The sequence below is a fragment of the Triturus cristatus genome, chromosome 11, assembly GCF_964204655.1.
Source record: "Triturus cristatus chromosome 11, aTriCri1.1, whole genome shotgun sequence".
Taxonomy (NCBI): domain Eukaryota; kingdom Metazoa; phylum Chordata; class Amphibia; order Caudata; family Salamandridae; genus Triturus; species Triturus cristatus.
The window spans coordinates 795,907,623-795,929,042 of NC_140594.1; the positions used below are offsets into that span (position 1 = coordinate 795,907,623).

General features: G+C 46.0%; 1 protein-coding gene across 1 annotated transcript in view; it reads left to right on the forward strand.

Moving 5' to 3' along the window:
* The window catches only part of LOC146785455 (calcium-activated potassium channel subunit alpha-1-like), a 1,319,298-nt gene that overhangs the window by 582,108 nt on the left and 715,770 nt on the right, over window positions 1-21,420 (forward strand). The window contains exon 19 of the mRNA XM_085633050.1: window positions 4,273-4,294. Within this exon, the coding sequence (XP_085489176.1) occupies window positions 4,273-4,294 (22 nt within the window). The remainder of the gene's footprint in view (window positions 1-4,272; window positions 4,295-21,420) is intronic.

The following is a 21,420-nucleotide window of genomic DNA, read 5'->3' on the forward strand; positions in this document are numbered from 1 at the left end:
CGGAGATATATGTGAAAACCCACAGAAGAGTCGAAGATAAGATTCGGGGTAGTCTCGTTGTGATGTAGAACTTGCTAGTATTGTCATAACATTGAAAAGACTCAAGGTCTGTCGTACGTTTTCGCACCAGTGATCCAATTTTAGTTGCTAATGTTTGTAAAAATGTGTACATTGTATAAGCTTGTCATTAATAAAAAAATAATAATAAAACGCTTTTGGAACTCTGGCACCCTAATTAGTAAACTTCTGAAAAACAAAAATTGGTTGTATAATTTATAGTTGCAAGTGATAAACATGAATTTCTTTTTCAACGCAGCAGAATAATTAATGCGTAAAAACCTTGAGGTTAGAAACATTGGGGCTTATTTATGAGCCCCTTGCCCTGCCTGTGCATTACTTTTTGTGACGCACCAGCTGCGTAAAATATGCACCACACTGCAACATATTTACAAAATGACAAATCTAAGAAGATGTGTCACTTTGTAAACCCCTGCACTGCATTATACCTGCATCAGGCATAATGTATGCAGGATGGGTTTTCCCCGCAAAAAAGGTCATAGAAGTGGTGCAGTGAAATCTATCAGATTTCACTACGCCACTTCTAGGATGCCACTGCGTCAAATCTTTATGCCTGCCTCACAGCAGGCATAAGACTGACACAGGCCCTTTCACATGGGGCTTGCCCCATGTAAAAGGACACATAGCTGGAGTTGCGTCTGATTTCAGACACACTCCAGCAATGCGCCAATTTTGCGCATACAGATAGGTCAGGAATACTAACGTATCTGTAAATCCTTGCAACATGGAGCGCCGTGCAGTAAATACGGCGCATCCATGGTGTAGCAAGAATAGCACTATGAAAAGTGTTGCAACGCCGTATTCACGCAGCGAAGGACCACTTTTCATAAATGAGGCCCATTGTCCCTAACATGTATGTCTATGGAAACACACAAATGTAGAGAAGAAAAAGTTACTACAACTTTTGTGAATTATATATAGAAATGCATTAATCATTGCCCTCATCTCTACGACCTAATATAAAAGGTTTGGACTGCGTTATTAGCATTATTAGTTATTAGCATCTGGTTTACCCCGGGAAAAATACTGGTAATAGTGTTTGAACAGCAGGTTTATGTCTGTTTGGCTGCACAACTGGTGACCATCCTTCCCTTCCATTGCATTCGGTGGCACTTGCTGACCATCTGGGCGTACCAATTGGGCCAGTAATTTGCCTGTGTTATATCCCTGTAGGTGTTGCTGTGCTACATATTCCTTATAGTCATGGAGGGGCAGCCAATTTCGCAAATATTTTTGCTTGTGCCGTATTTCTAACAGTTCCTGTCATCTCGTTCCGGTCTCCACTACCTGACATTTCAGTGTACGCATTACATCCTCAAGTCTGGATAGATGGTTCTGTGGAGTTTCTTGCCCTCCTACTCTGTAGTTTTCATGCACACCCATCATTTATTTACCTCAAAGACCTTCCATTCTGTCAGTATGGCACCTGGTGATCCTTGATTCAACCCAAAGTACCGATCAATTTTGGCAGCGATCAAGGTCCTAAAAACACCGGGTCTTCCAGCGTCCGTGGCTGAAGTCGCCAGCTCAAGTATTCTGATGAGTACTTTCCCCCAGTGAATGGTACATAAAAGCAGGTTGTGGTCTGACAAGGTGCAGGCTAGGTACTCCTGTGATGCAAATTATCCTGAATATTGAGAGATAGGAGTATCATGTCAATGCACATGTGCAGGTCATGAACAGAGAAATATTATGAGTGTTCCCGGTCTGTGGGATGTAACGCCTCCTAAACGTCCAGCAATCCCCAGTTTGCTATCCAATCAGTGTCTCCGTCATACTTACTGTTACTCTTCGTGAGATAAGAGGGTGTGATCTACTTTTGTGTGTGTCCACAACAGAGTTAAGTCACCCCAACACACCACTGCTACATCTGGAACTTCAATAATTCTAGCACCAATATGGATTGTAAAAAGAAACTGTCCGAGTTATAATCCATCCATATTTGATGACATTTCAATCCTGATGTTAATATGAAAGGGCTTGGCTTCCCCAGATCAGCCATTATTTAACCCTTTTGATATAGAAACTTTTGGACTGGTCAAAACGTATTTATTTTCTTTTGTGTGTTTGTAAATACATTACCATTTTTATGTTTATGTAGGTTGTTTCGCAGACATAATGTTTAATTGTATTTATTAATGCCATTATTGTATTTTGTGTTTGAGGAAATTGACATTGTGCTTGACTTTTGGCTATTTATTAATGCAGCACAATTGATATATGCAAAAGAAGAGTGCTTATCCTTTTCATGTTTAGGCAAAACAATCTATAATTATTACTAATGAACTGTGAACTAAAAACACAGGCCAAGTTTATTGTAAATCTTGTCCTTTAGTAAAAAAGCATTCAACCAAATCAATCACCTCCTAGATAGTTGTTTGTACATTATCAGAGGACCATGGTGGTTGTTTATAAACACCCAACCCCTCTATGTTTTGAACTTTCTAAAAGTGGTGTTTTCAAAACTGTAATTTAAAACCCAGCTTTACCATAATAAATTATTTTTCATTACAATTCAAAAGATACCAAACATAAACTGATTCCATAACATTTGGAAGTTACAGCTTATTAAATGTAATAAGGTAACTATCAAATTTATCCTACAGGAGAGGTAAGCCTTGCAGTAGAGAGAAACTGATGTTTGAGTTTTTCACTACCAGGATATGCAAAATGTTTGGGCCTTGCAAAAGGTTTATTTTTCCAGGTCGGCATGGCAGTTTGAAAACTGCACTCTCAGGCTGCAATGGCAGGGCTGAGACATGTTTAAAGGGCTACTTAAGTGGATGTCACAATAAGTGCTGCAAGTTCACTAGTAGCATTTAATATACAGGCCCTTTACTAGAGACTTAAAAGTAAATTAAATATGCCAATTGGAGATAAGCCAATGTTACCATGTTTTAAGGAGTGAGCACATGCACTTTAGCACTGGATAGCAGGGGTAAAGTTCACAGAGTACCAAGGTCAGCAAAATCAAGATCAGCAAAAATGGAGGAGTAAGGCAAAAAGTTTGGCAAAAGACCACCCTAAGGCTGACAGGCCTAACACCCCAGCTGTCTTCCCACTCAATTTTGGTTCCTCCATCATCCCCACTTGTTGCCTTGATCTCATTACCCCACGTTAGCAGCCTTTTCACTGCCATCACCCAATAATGACTTGTGCAGTTAATGGGGTGACATGAGGTGGTGTACACACACACTCATGCTATGGCTGGACGGCAGTTCATCATCGGTGTCGATGTTGTGTCCCACAAACGCCATGGCAGGTTGGCTATGTTGATCACAGAAAGCTGCCACACCCTGGAGCACTCCTGTTCTCCATCACCTGACTTGTTGCGGGCAGGGTAGACCTGCTTGGCTGAGAACTTGATACTCAGTTCTGTACTCAATCTGTTCACCACCTTCACCTGGACCATTGATCCCAACCTGCCCCAACTACAGCAGGAGCAGTCTTGGCCCATTACTCTGCCCATTTTCATGCCATCTCTGGTTCCATGAAGAAAAAGCTTTTGTGTTCTGTCATGATCTTTAATTTGGCCAGAAAGAGCAGAGTGTATTTTAAGCCCACATCCTAAGTAGGATGCTCTCTGAATTTCGCACTGCTAATGTATAATAAGAAATATTTAGTTCTCTTGGGTTGTCGATGGCAGAATGCTGCTGAGTCCTGCTGCAGTTAGGATCATATTTAATTCATTAAAATGCAGTAGTTCCAAAGAGATGAAAGGAGACAACTTTAGGAGCAACCTGGTTTGTCAGCCAGCCCTCCAGACATTCATACATGTTCAAGCCCTTCTCACCCTCAGGTTGACCTACAATACAAATGTTACTTATCCTGGCTCAGCCTTCATTGCCTTCCACTGTTCCCACTAAGAATTTCAATCTGTGAGATCCTGTATTTGATGCGTTGACACAGATGTCTGTAGTTGGATCTCCTAGCACATTTATTTGTTCGGGCCACTCTGCTCGTAAGCTTTCTTTGATCTTTTTCAGGAGGCAAAGGTCAATCGCCACTGCATCCATTTTAGCATCAAGAGTTTTCTTAGAGGCACCTATTGTCTTGAGGAATGGCATCTAGTTTACCCTGTATCTCTTCCGTGTCATCCTGGGACTTAGGAGCACCAGCCATCCAGGACAACCACGGCGCAAAGGCCTCTTCTCTGTCTTTTCTTTATTCCAGGTTTGGGTGCTGTGATTTAAGGTGTCCCATCTGCTCCCGAGGGGTCCTTTTCCCCTAAATACTTGTGTGCCATTCAATATGTTACTGAGAGTGTGCCTCAGCGTTTTTTCCATTTGGTACAAAAATCTAGGGCTAGGTGTGCTGGCCTAAAACCTGCTTAACCACGGCAACCATATATATATAAAACAGACATACGAGCAGCCAGTGCTCTTCCAGCAAATGTGGTTATTTCAAGTCTCCAAGAGTGTGTTTTACTATAATTCACATGCTTATCCGGTTCCAGTTTGTTGAAATGAATCCCTCGTATCCACCGGTCACTGTCCGCAGCAAGCAGCCACTCGATAACGCCAAACGTTTACTAGGGATCCATACCCTCTGGCACCATGACTAGGGGTGCACCGGCCCAATGACTCCTTTATCTGGAGAGGACACATGACCACCAAGTTCAATGAAGAGGGGAGGGCACCCCATGAAATCGATAATGGAACAGGAGGAGATATATTGTGTGCAATAGTCCAGATGTAGCATGACCTCACCTGAGGCCCTAGCTCACCTCCCTCTTAGGATTGTGGGCTGACAGTGCAACAGCCTTCTGCCAGGGCAATAGGAGCACCCATCTGGGCAACAGGCTGATGTGTGTTGCCACGACTAATGATTACCAGACTCACAGGGATGCATAGATGTAATCTGAGTCCCAGTCCCCCGAGTGGAGAATCAGCAGTGTGGGGGTGATAGCGAGTTGTGGGGGCACCTGCCGTGCTAGCTCATTTCCTTCCATGTGAGGGACCCATCAACCCAGGCTACAGGGCCTCACATGGGCAGCATCATAGACATCTTGAGGCCCACACATACCATTGTGGGTCAATGCCTGACCTCAGTCCAATGCCAGGCAGCTGTAGCACCGCAGGCTAAGTGAAGAACCCTTCATACTCCTGCTGTTCATCACTGTGTTGTGAGGAGTAATGCCAGTGGTGCCCCACCGACTTCCTTGTGAACCACAATCTAACTAGGCCTCCTGTGTGTAGTGCTCTTAGCACCTCTGTGCGGTACTACCATGACCCAGAAACCACACCTTGTACATCCTCTGCCAGGCGTGGCCAGAGGCAATATAATAAAGTGGCACTAATCTCACATGGTCTTTAGCCTGTAGTCTATACCAGTGGCTGTGTCTCAGTTATTTTGTATACATGAGGCCAGGCCCTGGTATATTTCCACGCAGGTGCCTGTGACACTGACAAAGAGGGTGGGCTGCATCGACCCCACGGGCTGGCCCTACCGATCATCGGTGGACACCCTGCGATCCGTCCCGATCAGCCTTCCAATGCCACCAGCCTTATCCGTTTCCAACTGCTAGCATGCCTGGTCTCGCCTGCTGGGCCATCAATCCCCTGAGGTGTCGGAGCAGTCCTCATTGCATGGGACGTCCCCTGACTTGCCGGTGCTCATTTGGAGCTCCTGCTGCTAGGGTGAGTCATCCACCTGTGCTGCCATACACACCCCTGCAGCCATTACAGGCCCAGCAGGCCTCTCTGCCTGTCTGCAGCAGATGCGTCAGGGCACCCCTCCTCTTGATCTCCTTACCCTCGGCCGAGTGCATCCTATGCTCCAGCCCTCTTGAGAGCAGCCTGCCAGCTGGATGCCCCAAGGCAGAAGACTTGCTGCAGGTGGAGTTTGAGGCTCTTTATACACGCCATCAGAGCTAACAAGCATTGGTAAATGCAGGCCTTTTCCCTCTGGACAGTGCCAATTAATATCAGCAAACAAGCATTGGTCAACGCAGGCTTTACCCTCAGGACAGTACTGAGAAATCTCACATTCCACTGCTGCAAGTCACTCCACCATAGTACTCACAGGATCCCACAGCCATTGCAACAACGCAGTGGCCCCGCAAGGTATGCCTCCCAATCAAGCTGTCCCACAACACGTTCTAGTCAGCACACTGCCTCCATTCACTGAACTTGCTGTCCCTGCCACTGCCTCACCATGCTGGAAAAAGGGGATCAGGAGGCTGGGTAACTACTTCATCGCAACATGAGAGACTGACGGCACCGTCAAAGGATCCCTCCTGCTTCATTACAAAGATGAGGAAATCTACAAGCTATTTGAGCACCTACCCAACACAGGTGCAGTAACCAACTATGACGCAGCAGTGAGAGCTCTCAATGCACATTTTGATCCACAACTAAGCTCTGAACACTTTAAGCTCTGACAAACCCACCAACATGAACACATTCTATGCACAACTGGGAGAACTAGCCAGTACCTGCACCGCAGACGACCAAACCAAGGAAGTGAGAGCACAAATCATACAAGGCTGCAGGAATAAAACACTGAGAGTCCTCATCCTAAGGCAGCCCAATATTACCCTGGATGGCATTCTCATTCTGGCCCTTTCCCACAACCAGGGCTATGGAAATTGACATAGCCATTACACAACAACCAGAAAGGAACCCCATGGTGAAGATAAAATGTGCCGATGCCATACGCACATGAAGCCAGATGAACAGACCCAGAACATTGGCTCCTCCTCTGCCCGGGTCCCGTTTCTGATACTTCAGACAAGAAGAGCACCCCCTCAAAGAATGCCTTGTGCAAGGACAGACATCCTCAAAGTTCAGCACACTAAACCACTGTGCCACCGCATGCAGAGGTGGATCTAGTGGAAGAGACGCATGAGCACCTTTGAAAGCAGTAAGGCAACTGTCCCTGGATGACACAGAATCCCATGGCGCCTCCAAGCTGTCACAGCATAACTGGCACCAATTGGAAGATTCGTCGCCAGACGGGAAAGCGTTCCTCATCTCATTCACAAAGTATCTGAAACAGAACAGACAACCCCAGCCCACGTGCTTAGTTGAGATTACAGGATCCAGCATCAAAGCCCCCATCGACACCAGGGCCTCAGTAAACGTGATGGGTATGCAACAGTATCAGTGCCTCCAGCCACGGCCACCACTATCTCCTACAAACACCAAAAACTTTACATACGGGAGCCAGACACCACTGCCCCTAAAAGGACAGATGACAGTGAGAATAAACTCAGAAGATTAAGAAATCACCCCCACCTTGCATGTCATCGACAAGGAAGATGGCTTCCTCATTGGGAGCCACACAACTGAGGACCTAGAGCTAGTGGTTTTTGTAAGCACTGTGAAGGCCTTTCAGACAGAATAGATCATAAGCCAATTTCCTGATTTATTCCAAGGACTTGGGTGCCTGAAAGCCCCTCCAATTGAGCTACATATCGACAAGTCCATCAAGCCGATAGCCCTCCGGCACAGGCACGTTCAGTTTCACCTGAGACCACTTGTTGAGCCAGAAATCAACAACCCGAGAAGAAAGGGTTCATCGAAAAGGTATCTGGCTTGACGCCATGGCAATACCCCATGGTCATCACCAAAAAACTGAAGCAACCAGGCAAGATAGGACTATGCAGACACATGCACCTCCCCGACCAAGACATCAAACAAAAGAGGCACATAACGCCAACAATGGATGACATCATTACATACCTAAATCGCTCAAGTTGTTCTCCAAGCTGGACCTCAACTGCGGATATCACCAGCTGATGCTAGCGAAAGAGAGTTGATATGTCACCACATTCTCAATGCACCCAGGATTACGCTTATACAAGAGCTGAACTTCGGAATCTCCTCAGCAGAGGAGGTTTTCCAAGATGATATCCGGGAGACCCTATCAGGCTTTCAAGGTGTCATGAACTTAAGTGACGACATCTTGATCCACTCGACAACCGCTGAAGAACATCACTGACACATCTGAGCCGCATTGAACGGACTGTCTAAATGTGGGGTCATTCTCCATAAAGAGAAATGCTCTTTCTTTCAGAACTCAATGAAGTTCTTTGGTTACGTCTTAACCGTAAGGGAGTCCAGGTGGATCCTTGCATGTCCCATGCCATCAAACAAGCACCGCTCCAACAAAAGTGTTGGAGGTACGTAGCTTCCTGGGAATGGTAACGTACTGTAGCCGGTTTATCCCTAACCTGGTGCAGAGCCTTTATGATCCCTCACTATGACCGATGCTCCTTGGAAGTGGAGCCACAGCGAAGAAGACAGCTTCCAGAAAGTAAAGGAAGCCCTGCTCAACAAAACAACAATGGCCTACTTTGATTCCAAAAGGCACACAGAACTGTTGGTTGACGCCAGCCTCATAGTCCTGAGAGCTGTACTCACCCAAGAAGTGGAACCTGGCAAGTAGGTACCATTCACATTCGCCAGCAAAGCCCTCGCTTCAACAGAAACCCAATACTCAAAAATAGAGAGAGAAGCACATGGGCGTGTAGTCACTTCCATCAATACCTCCGCGGCAGGCCGTTACATGTGGTCAATGATTACCAACCACTTGTCCCTTTATTCCACGGCACGGCGCCACCTCCTCCTCCATGGATAGAACATTGGGCCATCCAGCTACAACATTACCAGATGGAACAGTCTATTGATAAGGATCCTAAAACCCCACCGACTTCCTCTCTCATCACCCACCATTCCCCATGGATGACAGCAGTGACAGCAGCGACACCACGGAGGAGTATGGGAGCATAGTGTCCCAAAGAGCATGCCCCCAACTGCTCAACATTCCAGAGATCAGCGAAGCGACCAAAGCCAACTCAGTCCTAATGAAAGTTATGCACACCCTCAAACAAGGCTCGTGGCAGAATTTCCTGCGAGTTACCAATAAGTAGTACGGTCCCGAAAATGAACACCTCTGGAAGATGTGGAGAGTGTGTGATGAGTTGAGCGCCACAGCTGAAGGTCTCATATTACAAGGAGCATGTATCGTAATCCCTGAGAGTCTCCAACTCTGAGTGTCAACTCTGCCTCATGGCGGTCACCAAGGGACAGTTCGTATGAAATCTCGGATGAGAGAGAAAGTCTGGTTCCCAGGCCTGGAAGCAGTAGTAGAGAATCTTGGAAGACAGTGTCCATCATGCCAGCTTACAAGTCTCCAAGAAGCACCAACGCAAATCATCACGGAGCAGCCATGCACCATTCCATGGTCCCAAATAAGCCTTGACTTTGGAAGTTTTCCAGATGGGTGAGTAATGTCAGTAATAGTCAACAGCTACTCAAAATAGTCAATAGTCGAAGTAGTGGACTCAACAGCTTTTGCAAATGTGGCCCGAGTGCTGGCGAGAACCTTTGACCTATTTGGCCTACCATGGGAAATAAAGATAGACAATGGGCGGCTATTCCAGGGGTCAGAGTTCAGAGGCTTGCTTACAGCATTAGGCATAAAGCACCGCCTCATCACTCCTCAATGGCTACAAGCCAACGGCGAGGCAGGCGCTTTATGTGCACATTGAATATAGCCCTCAGGATCAGTGTTGCAGAAGGTGTAACCCCAAATTTAACGTTCACCAATTCGTACAGGAATACCGTGGGACACTCCACTGCACCAAGGAGCTGTCCTCCTGGTCCCTGATGCTCAAAGGACACAGGCCGGATACCATTCCCATCTCCCAAGAATGGACGCCAACACTATATCAGCCAGCAAATACACAAGCCAGGCGCACCCAGACAATTGAGCACGCAAGCCTGAAGAAACATGTTAAGTCCGGACGACTCCTTCCAGGGGATCTGGTACTGATAAAAGACAGGAGACCGGAATGGAAATTTCAGACACCTTTCGAACGAGGCAGGTGGAAAATCACCCACATGACTGGAACCATGCTCACTGCCAGAAGAGGCCAAGAGACCAACAGAAAAGCGTGTCATGATTCCAGAAGATAGACTTCCCAAGGCAACAAGTCCCCCAACCAGAAGATGATGAAGTCGCTTGGGAAGACCCATGACAGCAATCTGACCCGGGAGAGGCTCCCTCAATATGCCCCCCTCCTGAGCCGCTAAGTACAAGGGAAGGCGCAGAGGCTGACCCTCACTGCGATCTGAGGTCTGATTGCATGGACAACCGCTCTCACCATCTGTGCTACAACCTGAGGCCCAATCCACTGCCAAGCCAACAGCTCAGAGACTTTGCATGCTAAGCACAACTGCAAAGGTCAACGCCAAGTTGGAGAGGGATGTAGTGATCTTAGCACTGTGGACCATGCCCTGGAAACCACACCTTGTACATCCTCTGGCCAGGCGTGGCCGGAGGCTATATAATAAAGGGGCACTGACTGAACGTAGTATTTTGCTCATACTCTATACCAGTGGCTGTGTCTCAGTTATTTTGTATGCATGAGCCGGGCCCAGTTATGTCCGCGCAGGGGCCCGTTACACTATCAGCCCCGGGCTGGCTTCCCTTTGCCAGAGCATTGATCCGTCCTCCTCCCTCTGGGATTTCCTCAATCATCAGAGTGGGCTCCACAGAGGTCTTCTCCCTCCCGATGTGGCATCTTTATTACTTACACCTGTGAAGTCCTACGGAAAAGGGATCACGGACCTGAGCGAAAATGGGGGCACCATCTTGCTGTGCTTGCCACGCTACCTTCCCCCCACCATTGCCCTGACCATCACCTTAAACCTTAACTACAAAAACTCTAACCTTGTTTCCCTTCAACATATTGTCTCTGACATTTAATGAGGAGGGGGTACAGCCTCCCAAAACAATATCCCTTGTCACCCTCCTGCTGCATCACCTTCTTACACCTTTCATTACTCTAAACTAAACCCCTAAACCCCATCCCTAATATCACCCCTAGCCATAACTCATTCCTAACGCTACGATTAACTTTAACTCTAAACCCTGAGCAAAACCCAAATCTAATCTATCCCTTTCCCCAACCCCAATATGTATGCTTTTTTTCAAAAAAAATTTTAGCTAGTATTAAGTATCTTACTTTTTGTAGTCTATTTTTCTACCTTTCTATTTTGTTCTCTCTACTGTTTTATTAAGTTATTAATGTTAACGTTTCGCTGACTAAAAGAGGGGTGTTGTTGTCCCAGCTCTCACAAGGTTACTTCAGCAAAAAGAAAAACATCATGGATTTGCATTGAACTCCCTCTGGTGTCGTTCAAAAGAACTGCAGTCCGTCGACAACGGCCGCTATTGATGAACCGTTGCTGGGACTCGAAGCACGTTTTCTTTGGTTCTATAGTCTGTTATCTGGGGCGTAGCTTCCGTTGGTGCAGCAGGTACTGTGGTACCGGAGTCCTGAAGTGCTCACTGAACCCTCATATTTCCTCCCTTGCACTGGGACCAATGACACACACTGCCTACGCCACAGTCTGCTGTGCAATTCGTCTGCTCCCTAATGAACTAAAACATTCTGTCAAATCTTACTGTGAATTGGGCACCTTTCTGCTATTATCAATCAAATATAAATGTTAAAGGAATAGCAAAACGAATGTGAATGTTTTACACCACTATCCAGAAACAGGCAATGTTAAACCCTTGTATTTTACTAGGCAGTTAACGTTTCTTTTAAGGAGGTCACATTGGACTGATACATGAACATATTTTTAAAACATTTAAAAATATTTTATCTCTGGGACCCTCTCATTGTGGAAAACTAGATGGATACCGCCTTAAAATAAACTTCTTTTTTCTTTCTGTCAGACCTAGAGATAAGTAGGTGACAAGTAACATATTTGGTAACTTTGATAGGCAGTTATTGTACGGCTATAATTACTGTTTGTGTAACAGCCACTGATAAAATATCATGAAAACAATAGCAAAGATTTCGGGTCGCTGAACCTGAGGTCATTCGTTGCCTTTCACCCCTAATACTTTTATTTAAAAGAAAAATGCTCATTCCCCTAAAACCAAGCATATTCGGCATATTTATAAAGAGCTCGCGCCAACGACATGTTTTGACCTCTGTGTGACAACGCATTGCAGTTTTCTAATGAGTCTGCAGGCGCCATTTCTAAAGTTACTATAAACAACGGAAATGTGCATGTCATATCTATATCCACTATTATTATATTTTATAAACACCGAATGACAGACGGGTTCTGTCATTAAGCTTTTCCGCTAGGAGTCTTCAGGTGAGTTTGTCAAGAGGGAGAGAAGTGTCGGAAAGGCAGATATCACTCAGTGAATTCTGCCTGTCCAGATATTCCCCTGACTACCCCGCCTGCGGCACCACCGACAGCGGTCTCGAGTTACCAGCAGCGAACACACCTACGTGATACGTGTTGATGAAACATGACAAACCACCTTTACAAAAGACCCCGGTGTGCCTGACAGACGGCCCGCCCTCCGTACCTGCCAAGCTGGCCTCCTGTGGGAATGGAAACCGGCGCGGTGTCACCAGAGATGCGTGTTTATTAGGTCTGTGAGATGACGCGATAAGGTGTGAATGAACACTGGCACGTGAGCGTGTTTGGCACGTGAAAGCCGCAGATAGTGAAAGGTGGGACGCAGGTTACAAAGCTGTGAGAGTTCTGGCACTCTCCATGGATATGTCTGTCCGTTTAAAGCGCTACAAAGGTGGGATCAAGACTGTCTGTTTACACACACAGACACGTATGCACACAAGCAAACACACACCTAGGCAGACCACGGGGATCAGTATACATAGCACGCTGTTCGACGCACTGGTGCTCTTGACTTTGTCAGTGTTGACCAAAACCCAGAACGGACTAGACCCTACAGTGTGGAGATACGCACACCCACCCACACACACACACACACGCACACACACATGCAAGCACACACACACGCTCTCTCTCTCTCTCCAGATTCAGCAACGCTTTGCACTGGTGTAGTATCACAAAACGTAATGCCGACCAATGCAGTCTTTAATTGGGATTTTTCTTTCCAACTTGGAAAGTAGCCCATAAGTAACACAAAGAAGCGCTTTGAGCAACTTTGTGTCAAGTGAGCGTTCCATGTCAGCTGCATGGATGATCCCATGCAACCACCCATGAATTTTTATGCAAAACGCTAGCTACTAAAAAGGTAGACAGGGCTCTGGGCAAAAAAGTTTGCCTCCTTGAGAGTGGCATAAACTTTGAGAAAAGTTTATTTTTCTGAAAACGTTTCTAGCTTTCAATATTTTCTGCACTATACAGCACACATACCAAGTTAGAAAATGTTTAAACTATGTCTAAGTACAGTGTCTTGTACTGGAAGTGTTCCCTTCAGTGCAAAATCTGTAGTAGACATACCCCTAAGGTAGTAGCGGCTGGCAGGGAATGAGAGTGGAGAGGCAGCAGGGTATCGTGGGGGAGAGGACAAATAAAAAACAAAACCAAATACCACTTACCTCATCTGCCGGTCCCGTCTCTCCTCTGCTTTCCCCGCGATGGCGGCGAGTCCCTGAACAAGGAAGCACCCAGGCCCCCCATAGCCAATCACTACACTGCAATGCAACATTGTGATTGTCTCCCCTACGCCAATCATAACGCTGCACCTCAGTGTTGTGATTGGTCTGAGCACCGCAGATCGACGCTCAGAATGGGGCTGGGGCCCTCTGGTATGTTACCCACCAGGCTGTGGGGAACATGCAAAGTGCGTATGACTGGCAGGGCCGGAGATGGCCGGCCAAGCAGTCATGGGCACTTGGAGTATGAAAACCACTCCTCCCCCTGTCCCACCAACCCCGCGCTGACCTAACCAAGCCCAGAACCTGCGAAAAATAAAATAATAATAACTACGTTATCATCTTATTTTTCCTGCTCGAAGAGCAGTGGGGCGACGCTTCTCCACCTTAGCGGAGGCGACGCCCCTGCCCTAAGGTGGAAGGGAACGTGAGCTGCTCAACTTAGCCTAAAGTGCTTGAGTGCAGGGGGAGAGAGCAACAGCGCCATATCTTACTAGCCATGGCTCTGTCCTATTCTCTCCCTTTTACACAACATAAAGCAGCAACCTTGGTTGCTGCACTTCATTGCAGAACGTTTTAGCAAATGTCCCCCTAAATGTGGGAAGTTAATGGTGAGGTTCGGAACTTCTGTCAATTAACCAAGTCAATTGATTCTTACCAATGCTTCTCCAGGTCAACATAAATCAGTCAAAGTCGAGTGCACCCATTGGAATTAGTGTTAGGGTCTGCTAGTGGGGGCCTCATGAACTATGTCTGATAGTATACATTCTGTTCATGCTTTGTTTATTCTTGTCCAAATTAGCTCGCCCCTTTGGCTCCTTTGGGGGAAAGTGGCCTTCTACTTCACCTTTTAGCCAGTGGATCATTTAAGAGAGCTGGGTCTGGAGTGAGGACAGCTACCAGGTAGTGGCCAGTGGAGCTCCATGAACCCCAGCATACAACCCTATGTAGCCGGTTGGCTTTGAGAGATCATTTATGGGTGATTTCCTGAACTAAGGTGGTCCTCAGACTCCCCAGGATAGAACAATGCTTCAGAACACCCCATATAGCATGAATATGTGATACTAGGATAGTTGTGAATATTTTCACAACATCATTTAACATAGCTACTTGTCGGTATACTGTGCAAGATTTAAGGCTCTAGCCAAGTGAAAGAATTAGCATTATAGTCGGCATTAACATGGACCTCGTCATGGAACCCGAGGTTAAGAAGTAACAGTAGACCGTGGGTAAAGGCTCAGCCAACAAGTCTACATATCCTTTGTAAAATTAAATGAAAAACCTTCCAAGGTCCTGGCCTTGTGGCTTGATTAGCCCTTTATCGCTGCACTCACCGCCTTAATCATTATTTGAATTTCCATACAAGAACAGTCAATTAGGTCTCTCTAGTCGAGAGTTTTCGGGAATGTGTTCATCGCCTTCCAGCAGTAGCAAGCCCATAACAAGGCAATTCTCCAACACGGCTACATCTAACCATCATAGGATGTCTCATGAAAGATTTTCTTGGCCTCTTCTCTCTGCAATATCTTTTGCATCTGCATGTCTCCTCTAAGGTCTTTGGTTTGAGACCCTTCTGTTGATCCTCGCTGTTCTTATGTGGCATGGCATGTAGAAGATCTTTGTCATTTCTTCTTGTGACCTAACTGCTCTCTGCTGCCCTGGAAGCAGAAAAGCAGAATGGGAATCTCTATTTGTATGGCACTTTCTTGTGATGCGAAAATGTTGTGACCTCTCTGAAGTCACACCTCCTCGCCATGATGCAGACAATATGTCTTGGAAGAGGGTGATAGAGTCTCCTTTAAAGGTGATAGAGTCTTTCTTGCGGGCTGCAGCGAGGATGTGTTCTTTCTCCTTACGGAAATGAACCAGTGTATGACATTGAGTACTAGACTCTTCAGCTGCTGAAAAGCCAAAAACACGAGATGCGTGAGGTCTAGATAGGTTTAGTCAGCTTGGATTTCCTTTTCCTCGGATAGCTGGAGCAGGTGTCAGAAGAGGGCTTGCTTGCATTTAGGCCTCAAATTCTGTATATATATTTATTTATTTGTTTATATAGCGCTGGAATCGACCCCTGAAGGGGTATCTGTGCGCTCAGAGCAGACTGTGAGGGTGTGAGGGTGTGAAGCAACTCCAGCAGAGTTTAATAGGCACAGAAAAGGGTGGTCTTAAGCAACTTCCTGAATTGCAAGTGATCTAGACACTGTTTCAAGGACAAGGGGAGATCGTTCCAGTAATGAGGGCCAAGATGGGAAAGAGCTCTTCCTCCTAGTCTTGCCTTACTTACTCGAGGCACCACTAGAAGGTGTTTAACCCCTTGAGTGCCCCGCCCTTTCCCCGCCCTGTGCCGGCCCTTTCATTAGCAGGCGGGGTTCATGACGAGATAGTCTCGTCATGGGCACAGCGCAACCGCGGCCCATGACGAGACCATCTCGTCATAGGCACTCAAGAGGTTAGCACTCGAGCTGAGGGATCTTGATGGTACATAGGGCATGAATTTCTCGGAAAGATAGGATGGGCCCAAGTTAAACAGTGCCTTATGAATGGTGCAGCAGATTTTAAATTTCACCCGTTGGCGGATAGGGAGCCAATGCAGCTCCATGAGAAGAGGGCGAGAGGGGGTCCTAGAGGGGGCATTAAGGACCAGCCGCGCCGCAGTGTTCTGAACTACCTGCAGTCTGCTGAGTGAGGCATAATTAGCAGATACCAGCAGGCCGTTACAGTAGTCCAGACAACTTAATACCAGCGCCTGGACTAGAGTTTTCCAGGTGGAGTCAGGAAGCAGGGGGAAAACTAGGTGGAGCAGGCCTATTACATGAAAACAGGAACCAGCTGTCTGAGCAGTGTGCTCCTTCAGACTGAGGGCTTGATCTAGAAGGATACCCAGATTTTTTACTGTAAACTTGGGTGCAGGATGGGGACCTAGGTCGGTCCGCCACCAATCTGGGGTCCATAGGAGAGGGGCCTCTCCAAAGAGCATTATCTCTGTTTTTCCCGCATTACACTGGAGGAAATTATTCTTCATCCAGTGTGATATGGCTCTCATCCCATTGGAGAAGGCTAGCCGTACCGCCGAGGTGAATTTATCGAATGAAAAGAGTAACTGGGTATCGTCGGCATATGATATGGGAATGAACCCATGTGTCCTCAGAAGATTGGCCAAGGGAGCAATATAGATGTTGAATAATGTAGGGCTCAGACATGAGCCCTGGGGTACTCCCTTAGTCAATTCTACAGGGGCCGAGCGATATGGGCCTAGGTTGACAATCTAGGAGCGATCAGGCAGAAAGTTCCTCATCCATTGTAAGGCTGATTTTCTTAGCCCAACCTCTTCCAACCTTTTGGTCAGAATACTGTGGGAAACTGTGTTGAATGCTGCAGATAGGTCCAACAGCACCAGAATCATAGAGTGGCCTTTATCTAGGGTCATCCTGATGTTATCTGTGACCACTAGTAATGCTGATTCGGTGCTGTATTCGGGTCTAAAACTGGACTGGGAAGGATCTAAACATCCTGTTAGTTCGACATAGTTGGAAAGGTGGGTATTGGCATGTTTTTCCATTAGTTTGCTCAGGAACGGAAGGAGTGAAATAGGATGGAGGTTAGAGAGATCCGTCCACGGTGTTTTAGTGCTCTTACGAATGGGTCTAACCTGAGCAACCTTCCACTCCAGGGGTACATGGCCTTCCGTTAGAGAGAGATTAATAAGAGATTGCACAGAGGGAGACAGATGTTTAGCTAAAGACGGAATGACTTTAGCTGGAATATGGTCTGAAGGGGACCCAGACATTATCTTGTGGATCAGTGATTCAACCTCTGCTAATGTAATTGTGGGGAAGTTCTTTAACAACTGAGAGTTTGTTAGATTAAATTGGTCCAAGGCCACAGGGATCTGCTGCAGGCTTCCTGTTGCAGTAATTTTTCCATAGATAAGCTCTATCTTTTGTGCAAAATAGAGAGCAATATCATTACACAGCAGTTGGGAGGGGGCCTCTAAGCTTTCACATGTCTTGGGGTTAATGAAGGACTGAAGAATCTGGTGCAGGGTTTTAGAAGAGTTGCCGGCCTGGGCTAACTGAGCTGTTATATGGGCTTTCTGTGCTATTTTTATATTTTTATGATAGCTGGACAGAGTGGAATGGAACCGATCTCTGTCCGCATCATTATGAGAAGCACGCCAGATTCTCTCTAACCTCCTGCAAAGTTGTTTTTGAACTCGCAATTGAGTCGACAACCAGACTGCCTGTGGGCGATTAGGATGGCTCAAGGAAGATTTGAGAGGTGCGATGTGGTCAATGGCTATTGAAACAGGCGAGTTATATTTGGACAGTGCTACCTCAATATTGTCCGATGCAGAATTTTGAGGCCTCAAAAAAATGGTTTGAAAGTTTTCCGCTGAGACTTTCTGCCACTGCCTGCGAGTATAAAATGTAGCTGGATTAGGTATTTTGAGATCTGTAGGGTCCTGAATAAAAAATTAAATGACTGAATGATCAGACCAAGTAAGTTGTTGGGGGGATTCGCACTGAATCTTAGAAGAATTTGAAAATATAATATCCAAAGTATGACCAGCTATGTGGGTCGGGCCTTCATTAAGCTGGAATAGGCCTACAAGGGATAGGTCAGCCAAAAGAGTCTGTGCATCTGAGTTGGAGAGACATTCACTATGGATATTGAAATCTCCTAAGAGTAAAAAGTTATTGCACGCGGTAACATACAGAGCTAATAGTTTAACCAATTGTAGAGAGAAATCAGCTAGGGGACCTGGGGGACGATAAATTAACGCCCCTTTCCAGCTAGCCTGCATGGAAGAATCTATCCTAAAGACCAACATCTCCATAGTAGCATCGCCACATTGGTCTAGGACGGAGACATTGATTCCATCTATATGCACAATGGCAATTCCACCCCCTATCTTCATAGTTCTGTCTAGTCTAACCATTTTATACCCCTCCGGTATGCCTAACGATATATCGGGCACAGAGTGGGGCTTGAGCCAGGTTTCGGTTAGAAAGCCCAGTTCAAGTTGAACCGAGGACACTAGGTCCCATACCTCAACGGAGTGTTTGTGCAGCGATCGAATATTGCACAACAGATTTTTCCACCGCTTCCGTGAATTATCCACGGAAGTGTTGATAGCCTGACCAGGAGAGATCTAGTTTGCTTGAAATCGGCATGCTCGGCAGGAAAATGGACCTTCTGGGTAAGGCCAGATTTCTGTTCGACAAGTGGGGGTTACATTGGTCTGTAAATTAATTAGCTCTTGTCTGGTATAGTGTGTTTGCATGGGGGGACATGGTTGACATAAAATTGACCAGGGTCTCTGGTTCCTGGCGACGTCCTGGCGCGGACGGGTGCAGACAGGATTGCCTTTGGCGCACTGCCAGCTCACCCCCGGCGCACGTCCGCTGCACGCTTCGCTCTGCATGCCAATTTATGTGAAAGTGAGGGTGGGGACTAGACCACCAACCCTCAATTGGCCGGAAATAGCTTCCCTCCACACAATCGGGATTAGGACCCGCGGTGGACCACGGAAGCAAACCGGAAGTCTGGCTCAGAGAAAGAAACCTCGCAACATCAGTTATTTCCCTCGTGATTTTAAAATATTTAAAAGACGTGTGCACAAAAAATAAATGCTAACAGTTTAAAAAATAGCAGCAGTAAGCGTCATACAACTGGCGCTGGCCAGTATCACAATGCAACACAATATTACAACTACCTCACACGCGTCCGCTGCACGCTTCGCTCTGCATGCCCATTGATGTGAAAGTGAGGGTGGGGACTAGACCACCAACCCTCAATTGGCTGGAAATGGCTTCCCTCCACACAATCGGGATTAGGACCCGCGGTGTACCGGGGAAGCGAACTGGAAGTGTGGCTCAGAGAAAGAAACCTCGCAACATCAGGCATTTCCCTCGTAATCTTAAAATGTTTGAAAGATGTGTGCACAGAAAATAAATGGTAACAGTTTCAAAAATAGCAGCAGCAAGCGTCATACAACTGGCGCTGGGCAGTATCACAATGCAACACAATAGTACAACTACCTCACGCTTATATGAGACTTTACCACTTATGCCCCATGTATTGACATTGTTCCTTTGGATCAGTCTTCCAGATCTTCTAGTTTGAGAAGTTCTATGCTGATTTTCAAGGACATTATTTTTAGCCATCTGCACATCGCGTTCATATGCATGCTCTGCTAAATTGTTTTCAATGTGGTCTATCCAATGTTCAACATTTTGCAGTGATTGGACGCTGTCCCTCAGGGCTTTACTAAATCTTGTTGCAAAGCTGTCATGTCTTTGCTAAACGTATGCAGAAGCAATTGAAGGTCCTCTTTGTTAGCTGGAACCTTCAATTCTGGTTTGTTGGCACAGGGGTCTACTTCTGTCTGGGGAGGTTATTCTCAGCATGATTTAGAGATATGTCTTCTATGTAGGAATAGCATCTCTTTAATAGAAAGGGATTTAGTTCCCTTTACTTTTGAGATCTCCATGGTGCCTTTGGTACACATATATCGATGATAAGCACCTCTACGATGAAAGTTCTTCTTTTGGGGTGACACACTTGTTGCTGCATGAAGACCTTCCACTGCTCTACAGTTCACACTTTAAGTGAGGCTGTTGTTTTGCTCTCTTCTACTTTATTGTTTTCTGCATTTACTTCAGTTCTGCCTCCCTTGGCTTCCTATCAGGTCTCAGTGGATGCTGCTCCCTGTCTTCAGAGATTGTCCTCTCTTGAGTTCAGACTTCACAAGCAATAGCCTCGTAGCACAGATGCTGGCCCTTCCCCTCCAGGCCCTGCTTTACATTATTGTCTTAAGTGGAGATCGCAGAGAGCCATGGCTATGTCTGGACTGATCAGTGAGCTCTTACACAATTGTGTGGCTGTTTTTTCATTTGATGGCTGTACACAGTCCAATCACCTGCACTCATGCAAAGCGATCATCTTCCATCACCGGCTTAATGGTTGTTGCAACCACAGCCCGCAGTGTTGGCCATCTTGTAATGGTCATAGGGTTTCGACTTTTGAATCATTCACCTCTCATCTTGCTGCATGTTAAATGAGATGATCTGCTTTCACTATTGCTTACACAAATCGATGAATAGCTATGTCACAGTTTAACTCACGCAGAAGCAACGGTGGAAGGCCACTGTGGGAGCCCAGTGTCCAGACTCAACAGGAACGGTCTCCGTAATGGCCATGCCCTTAAGTGGCTGATTCTGAATTTAACAGTGTGATCAGAACTTATGGCAGTGGAAGAGATTATTAATATTTGCTAAAGAAAATTATTTGTGTCTATTGAGAGAAGCATAGGCTAATATGTGAGTAGTGAAGCATTTTCCCCAATGCATTAGGGTAACTATGTCTAGGGCGTGACCACAAACCATTAATAGCCTGCTTCTCACTAAAGGAACAGAAAAGGATTCTGAGTGTTTGCCAAAGATGTTTTTGAGTTTGAAAGAGTGCTCTTAAATACTAGGGCACATGCTAATGGTAAAGAGCAGATGTGCTGAATTTATGTGCACAAATTCCTGGGTATCATAATCAGCGGGGTATTTTGAAAGGATGGGAATTTTATGTAACTTGGGTTGGGCGAGGTCCTGAACCAGACCATTGGATGATTGCTCATTACTGCTTAGTTGTCACAGTGGGATAAGAACATCTGTGAAATTTTATTAGGACTCTCACAAGATAATATGTTCCTGTTGAGGGATGACAAACATCGAGAAAAAAAGTGATTTGCATATCTCATGCCTGACACACAGTGATATTTAAAACCAGAGGTAACTTGGCTGTAGACTTTAATGGCTGTAAATTAATTTTGAGATTCAAAAAAGGTTAGAAAGTGTACTCAGTGTACAGAAGTTTGCAAATCTAAAACAATACTTACACTGTGACTCAATTATGGCACCATGTTTAGGACGTTTCAAATAAAA